The sequence below is a fragment of the Rhea americana genome, unplaced genomic scaffold (assembly GCF_003343005.1).
Source record: "Rhea americana isolate MKP2758 unplaced genomic scaffold, rheAme1 scaffold_191, whole genome shotgun sequence".
Lineage (NCBI taxonomy): Eukaryota > Metazoa > Chordata > Aves > Rheiformes > Rheidae > Rhea > Rhea americana.
Genome location: NW_028186050.1, coordinates 1,645,190 through 1,652,769, shown reverse-complemented (window position 1 = coordinate 1,652,769; position 7,580 = coordinate 1,645,190). Strand labels below are relative to the sequence as shown.

The following is a 7,580-nucleotide window of genomic DNA, read 5'->3' as shown; positions in this document are numbered from 1 at the left end:
GGGCGAGGGCGGCGCGGCAGGGCCTGGCACGCCGGCGGCGGCGCGGCGCCGCGGCTCTTGCGCAGCGCGCACACGCGTGTGGGCACAGCTCTATTTTCCTCGCCGTTTCACACGATGTGTTTTCTCTTGGGCCGCGCCAGGGGCACGCACACAAATGCACTAACGCGGCGCTGCGCTRCCGGTCGCGCTGCGGCACAGACCGGCCGAGGAGGCGAGCCGGACGGCGGCTGCTCAGCACTGGGCTCTCGGCAAGAGTTACTTGTTCTCCCGCAGGCTGTAGGGAGAAATCCTTGTTTGTTTGCTCCGGGAGCAAATCACCTTTCAGTGAGCTTCCACATCGACCCCCATGGCAGCTTTACCTGCCACCGTGATGCCACACAGAGCGAACGTTCATTTGCAGAATGTTTTGTAAATCTACAGTAGCAAAACRAGCACAAATTCTACTGCACAGAGCGAAGAAGCTGGAGGAAATCTCCCCTTCTCTTGAAGCACACACATTCAACACTGAGGCAGCTCTGCCCCTGCACTAGCTTTTGGCAGCTGTTTCTGCTTAAGCAGCCTTATGATTTATTTGCCACATGGACTAGCTTTGGAGGAAGACTGTTTTCACCTGTCCTCCTCCTTTTAGAATCACGGAGGTCCCCTTTGGCTTCATTTTTTTCATTCAAGCTACCCCACTACAGAACCTGCTGGCTAAGGGAAAGTGATGCTCTTGGTGYTCATCCACTGAGACGCAGCCTGACACCACTAACAGGCCTCCTCAGGGGACTTCTTAGTGCCTTGAAGGATCAGAGCTGAAGCAGTTGCCCTCTTCTGATGCCGCCACTTGGCTCGTCGATTTTTAAACCAAACCTAAACAGTGAGAAACAAGAAAGGAAGAACTTCTGCATTTCATTTGGTACTCGGAATAGGGCAGGCAGTTACACTCCTAGACTTTAGAGTGTGGCACTCAGCTTTCATTTCCCAATATAAAATCTCCAGCACAGCACGCTTGATACAAGATCCAGTCCTCCTCCTGAAATCCTACTCAGATACATGTTAAGGGACTTAAGTGAGCTGGGACCCCAGTGGCAAATGCCAAAGTCATGCAGGCCACAGAAAAATGGGATTTACATTTGGGTGCAGAGTTGTGTCAGCAGAATGGGGCGGGGGTGTCTGTCTGCCTGCCTGCCTGTCTATATAAGTGTATCTATGAGAAAGTTTATGGTGCCAGGCCACCAAAATAAACCAAGGCAGCAGGCCTGTTTTATACTCTTCCATTACATGCCAAACCTAAACTGTGTTTTCTCAAATACCTAAGAGTGGTTTTTAAAATGAGGTTCTGGGGCTGCAGCCCTGAAAAAGGAAGACCAGTGCCTGGGACAGTGTTCTCCTGGGATGCTTTACAGCAGAGTGGCAAAATACTCATCCTGGCACCTCACCAAGTGGCAGGATCTCACCTCTACCCTCTCCTCCTTCAAGTGAATGCGGTTTGCTAGGTGCTCTCTGGTGATGACGTCTGGGTACTGGTTCTGATGGAAAAGCGTTTCCAGGGCCTGGAGCTGGTCCTCGGTGAATATGGTGCGATGCCGGCGTGTCCGTCGCTGGATCTGGTGGAAGGGCTGCAGCTCGCTTGGGCTCCCCTGGGTACTCTGACAGGCCCTGACTGCYGAGTGAAACAGCCGCATGGGCCAGGGGAACCTGGCGTCTGCAAAGGAAGAGTTACAGTCAACACCCTTAGGAGACAAAGGACTGAAATGAAGATCCTGCTCAAGGCAGTTCCAGCGCAAGCTGGATCCACCCGAGTGGCTTGGAAGGAGGGGCAGCCAGCCAGCTGGAGCGGGCAAAAAGCTGCATGACCATGATGCAAGCAAGAGCTCAGGGAATCACTTCAGAAGAAGGGTGCAGGGAGGAAATACTGTCTGCATTTGCCTCATTTATTTACCAGTTGAAATATGACCAACTCCGGAAAATCACTGGAAACCTRCAGCCCAGGTAGGAAGGGAGGAGGTGTCTTTCAGTAATAAAATGGGGGATTTTTGAGCCTTTGGGTTTTAAGGCTTTTGGGGACCTTAATAAACATATTTTTTAAGGTTTTGTTACTTTTTTTTTTCCTAGATGCAGACAAAAAATCCTTCCCTGAAATGCCAAGTGAGGTTCCCCAAGACTAGTGCTGTCAAGACGAGCAGGCACAGCTCTGTGCATTGGCAGCACAACCACGGGGCCCTGTGCCCTGCAGAGAACTTCCACTCCTAGAAGCACCACYGTCCTTAAGTGTTTAACAATAAAACAGCAATGCCCAGTAACAAATAGCACCTGCAGTTTTTAAAACCCAGGAGCACTGCAGGAGTGCCTGTTCTTAAAAGCAGCACTGAGAACTCGCCCAGCTGCTCCTTGCCGGAGCTGAGGTCTGAGAAAACCTCCATAGCAATGTGGCAGGCCAGACACTATATTGTTACTAAATCCCCAGGTTTTCCCCTCTACCCAGTGTTGGCACCAGCAGTGGTGCCCCTTGCACAAGCCATATGCAGTCAGTCAAACCCAACACTCACCCAGCCAACTCGGTGAGTCCTGCGGGGAACGGGCACTCGTGCGAGAACAGCAGCAGCAGTTGTAACCTGCAGCTTCCAGCTCTTCCTCCTCCTCCTCGTCTGGCAGGGAGCTGGCTGTGATTGCCTCCAGCTCGCACCGCCCCTTGGGTGCACAGTCCAAGAGCCCCTGGAGGCACAGCGGGACCAGGACCTGGGGGCTTTTCTCTGCCGGGCTGGAGAGGATGTTCTCGATGCTGAACGAACACTGCTTCTTCAGGCCTCTGCTGCTGAAGTCGATGCCAGACGCTGGCTCCGAAGACATCCTGTGCCAGGAGCAGCAGCCGGGGGAATGGGCAGCTCACGCTGAACGGTGCTGGCTCTCTGTGAATTAACAGTGGAGAGGGGTCTTACAAAGAAAAAGACCACTTACASTCAGATACCTTTTAAGGCAGACCAGCAAAGCCATCCAGAATCACTGTTTTGCCTTGGAGCTTAAAGTGACCGTCATTCTTGACCTGAGTTTTTATTTTATACACACACCCCCACACACTTTTTCCTTCTAACCCAGCTGCTTTATGACTGAAGCCATCCTAAATATATAYATATATAGAGAGAGATATAATCCCTTTGGAAAGAAAACCGTAAACTCCCCTGTGAATAAAATAAATTCTAACTAATCTTGGCAGCTTTGTTAAGGGTTAGTGTGGATCTAAGATTTAGCTAATCCCACTGAAATGACTCAAGAAGGAAATCTGATTTCTCCATCTCGGGTGTAGATTTGAGGTGGTTATGATCTCCATTGTGCTGGAGCCTCCAGTTCAAGGAAGGGGGAGGATAGCTGTTCCCAGCCCGGAAATGGACCAGAGGATTAACTCCTTAAAAGAAGCAAATTATCCCTTTCTCTGTCCAGATGAAAGCTTTCCCATCAAAAGATAGCTGTCATATCATACAATATGAGAGAGAAGGAGAATTCAGCTTAATAAAAATCATTTTTTAATGCTAGCATAGCCTTTGGCTGCACSAGAACTCTTTGTGAAAGTTGATTTATTTTTCTGCTCAGAGTATAGAAATGGTATTCCCCCTCCTTCCTCTTTTTTTCCACCTCCATTGCTTTAATCACAATAATAATACGGATGCTTTGCATGTATCTAACATATGCTTTGTAAGGATTGAAAGCCCTTAATAAATTAGATTAGTGGTAGCTCACAGCACCTCTGTGACATAGATTAGTGGCATACAGTGGCATAYAGCCACCCACAAGGGGATCAGATCAGCTGTAGCCCTGCTCAGAGTTACTGCAGAGCTGGAAGGGAAGGGGGTGAGCATTGCCTCTGTGTGAATGTAGACAGCAAGGCCCTGTAGTAACTCATGCAGGAACGTGTCCTTGATGCCAGAGCTAACATTCAAAGAAAACACCAAGGGCTATTGAACGAAAACACTGCTCACTGTTTAGTGAGTCCAGAGCAGCCAGTATTTTTGCCCAGCATGGCCAAGAACAAGTGCTTAATGAAATAAATTGGCAAGCATGACATGTTAAAATGTTTTCTTTGATATTCTTCCYAATTGCTTTCTGCTGTCAGGGTTTTTAAGGATCACATTTATAAGGTTTTCTCTAACAGTGGGAAGGCTTTGGACCCAGCCCCAGAGCCCTACATGCAAGAAGTGGGCTGTGATCCTGCTTTCCCAGGCTCTGCTGCTTGCAAACGCCCCCTCAGAGCCACCTGCATGAGTTCAAGGGCTCTTGTATTCCTGTTCTCTAACAGGAAATTAAAGCTGTTTAAATTCCCAATGCCTCTTAGRAAAACCCTCCTGAGGGTCAGTCCAGTCAGATTCACACCTAACACAACACTGCCTGGGCCACCAGCCTTTAGAAATAGCTAAGCATTGATTTTATGACTACATCGAGATGACCAGACTTCTACAAAGATTTGTTAGTTCAATTACCAACTTCTTCTTTTGCCTAGAAAGAGAAACTCCAGTGAGGTTATGTCCAAAAGCAGAGAGGTCCCTAAACTGCAAATCAGCACAGGAAGAGAAGCTTGGAAGGCTGAACCTCTGCAGAGCAAACAGCAAGGCCTAGTATATACGGCGACCATGGAAGGAAAGAGGACATCTACCTCAGCACAACCTGAGAAAAGTCACAGCTTGAAATGTCTTTCGCCTTACAAAGGTGAAGTCTCAAGCAAATCTTTTTTGCACCAGCCACCACGGTGTACATCACGGTGGGAGAGCTTTCTTCACCRGGGAAGGCAACAATACTTCATATTAAAATAGCGGTGATGACAAGGTACTYGGATTTATAACAGAGTAGCTGGATTGTTTGAGCTCAAGTTGCTTAGGAAAGCATAAACCAAGTTTTCTTGTCCTCAGTGCTGTGTAAGCCAAGGTKGGTCGCGAGGCTTTCGAGACTCGCTTGGGGAATGCTCTCCCACTCTGTATTGCTTTGCRGGATAGACCGAGTATCAGTCCCATTCATGGAGTGATGAGGAGACCCACAGGAGAATGCAGTGAAAATATGGCAGGTTAAAATGTCTGTGTGACATCTCGTGAATTCATATTGAATAGCCYAGTAACACCTCCAGCAGCACCCTGAAAATGAGAGCCAGTCTTCGAGCCTTACTGGTCCCCTTTCTTTTCTCTTTGGCTCTGCTTTCTGCCTGCTCTTTCTCACTCGATGGTGGTCATGCAGTCSTGGGAACTGATGCTCAATAGCCTTTCTGCCTCTGACCCTTCAATCTCTTTAAAATCTGGCTTGGAAACAAAACATTATCTTTTCTCCTATCTCTTTCAGCTATTCTAATTTTGTATTGTAATTTATAACTATTGTCCATAAATCTCCAGATATTTGCTGTAGGCTTGAAAGAAAAGTGTCTTTGTAGCCTTCTGGTCTGTTCATTGCTACGTTGCCGAGACATAACTGCTGCCTGAGACACACTGGAGAACTGAGTTAGCATCGCTGGTCATTACAAATTGCTCCCTAGCCTTCACGTAACTACCCAAACAGGGACACGCAGGGTGCTTGTGGGCCGGGCTCTGCTCTCCCGCGCGCTGTGCGGCTCCAGAGGGGCTGCACGGCTGGCAAGCTGAGCTCGGAAGGGCTGTGGGCATGCAGGATCCGACCCTCTRTGTTCCCAGCTGCAATAATCATACCCCCGAAGCGGATTAATTCTCCTTCCCCATCCATAACAAAGGACGACTTTCCCTGGCTTCCCATGCCTGTCCCTGCCATCCCAGCACACATGCACTTAGCCTATTAGTATCTCCGCTGATTGCTTTCTTTCATTTCTCCCATACCTTTCACTTCAGAAAATGGACTGGTAATACTTCTTTTATCAAAGAATTACGGGATTTAGGACCCAGATCTTACAAAGAGACTTTTGATAGCTGCTGGTAATCAAATCCCGATCAGCAGACACTTCTCTGCACCCTGTTACCGGAGAGGAATAAAGGAAAGGGATTATTGATGTTCTGTTTACTGAGCCTCCAGGAGATAGCATCGCTATTTCAYATTAGAAAAGGAAAGGAAAATAAAACAAGAAAGAAAAAAATGCAGACAAGGGAGGACAATATAGATATAGATAAAAAGGAAAGAAACAGGCTCTTATCATTTTCTTATTGGTTAAGGAGATTCCAAAGCCATTATAGAGGATTAGCAAAAAGGTTAATCTGCTTTAGCCGTTTGCTTGTCAAAAGTGAATTTATAGGGTTTGAAAATCCTTCCTATGGTGAAACTAGAGAAAATCCCCCTCTTCCCCTCCCTTCTGCAGGCCGCACCAGGGGGATGGGAACAGGGGCCTCCAAGACCCCGGACCGCACGGCGCCTCCCGCGGCTTGCCCCGTGCCCGGACACGCGGCCCGCGGGCAGCCGCGAGTCGGCAGCGCTTTCCCCCTCTTCGGCAGATGTAAAGTGGCCACGATGTTCGGGGCAGTGGAGGAGCCAGAGTGGGAGACGCGGACGTCCTCAGACGTTGCTCTGAGTCGCTCAGGGTAGATCCAGGGGTGTTTTGCTCGTCCGTGGCGGTAGCAGTGAGGGCAGAGCAGCTAGATTTGGACTTAGGCTGGGACAGGGGCGGCGGCGCCGGGAGCTGCCCGGGCTCCGCGGGGACACGTCGCCCAGACCGTGGCCCCACCGGCCCGCCTGCGCCCGCGACGGCGGGACGCGGTGGGACGCGGTGGGACGCAGCGGGACACGGCCCACCGGGTCCCGGCAGCACTAGAGGGGGCTGCTGAGTTTGCACAGAGCCTTTCTGGACTCTATGATCGGCGGCGCGCAGCCGGCGGCTGCCATGGGCGCAGAGCGGGAGGCGCAGGCCTGCGCCGCTTTCTACGGGCCGGGCGGCCTCTGCCCGGCCGCGCTCTCCTGCGTGCAGAGCCTGCGGCGCTTTGCGGGGTAAGGCGGCGCCTGGCGGGGCRCGGGCGGCCGCCCGGACCCCCGGCCCACCGCCCGTCCCCCGCTGCAGGAGTTCAGCCAAGAGGTGCAGAGACAGAAGCCTGGAGGAGGCTCTGGAGCTCGCGCGGGCGGCGAGCGAGGGGCTGGGGCCGCTGGGCGACGCGGCCGCCCGGCCCCTGCTCCGCTGCCTCCTGGCTTTCCAGGCGGAGGCGACCGGCAGCTCCAGCGCCTTCCAGAAACTSGAGCAGGTCCGTGGCGCGGCCGGCCGCGCCGGGGGGGTGGGAGACACGCCGGGCTGGGGGCCCCGGCGCCGGGGGGCTGGGCTGCGGATGGAGCCGGGCCGTCCCCGGGTCCATCCAGGCAGTTATAAGAAATCCCCGGGGTCGCAGCCTGGCAAGCCCCCGGCTTTTCCGGCGCCTCGCTGCCCCGTCTCCCTTCTCGCGCTGCAGCGATGCTCTCGCGCATCCCTGCGAGCGGAAGCCTCGGGGACGGGGCGCGCGGCAGCCAGGCGGCTCGGGGCGCAGCGCGGCTGCGGTTTCTCCGGGGCCCTGGAGCGTGCGACCGACCGGCGGTGCGTTTCCCCCCCGGGCAGATGGTCGCCGTGCTGGCGGCGGGCCGGGAGGCGCTGCTGTCCCGCGAGCTGGCCGCGCTGCTGGACGGGCTGCTGGGGCGCGCGGAGG

General features: G+C 52.7%; 3 protein-coding genes across 3 annotated transcripts in view; 1 reads left to right on the top strand and 2 right to left on the bottom strand.

Annotated features, from left to right (window-relative positions):
• Positions 1 to 348, bottom strand: part of ESS2 (ess-2 spliceosome associated protein) — a 14,494-nt gene extending 14,146 nt beyond the window's left edge. The window contains exon 1 of the mRNA XM_085302761.1: positions 337 to 348. Within this exon, the coding sequence (XP_085158887.1) occupies positions 337 to 348 (12 nt within the window). The remainder of the gene's footprint in view (positions 1 to 336) is intronic.
• A 399-nt stretch (positions 349 to 747) lies between these two features.
• GSC2 (goosecoid homeobox 2) lies at positions 748 to 2,832 on the bottom strand. The gene is made up of 3 exons (XM_085302768.1): positions 2,532 to 2,832; positions 1,440 to 1,687; positions 748 to 852 (listed from the first exon to the last, which is right to left on the bottom strand). Exons 1-3 carry the CDS (start codon positions 2,830 to 2,832, stop codon positions 748 to 750), a joined length of 654 nt encoding a protein of 217 aa, XP_085158894.1.
• A 3,952-nt stretch (positions 2,833 to 6,784) lies between these two features.
• LOC146597123 (uncharacterized) overlaps positions 6,785 to 7,580 on the top strand; it is a 14,573-nt gene continuing 13,777 nt past the window's right edge. Inside the window, exons 1-3 of the mRNA XM_085302760.1 lie at positions 6,785 to 6,900; positions 6,971 to 7,148; positions 7,493 to 7,580. Of these exons, the coding sequence (XP_085158886.1) occupies positions 6,797 to 6,900; positions 6,971 to 7,148; positions 7,493 to 7,580 (370 nt within the window). The 5' untranslated portion in view covers positions 6,785 to 6,796. The remainder of the gene's footprint in view (positions 6,901 to 6,970; positions 7,149 to 7,492) is intronic.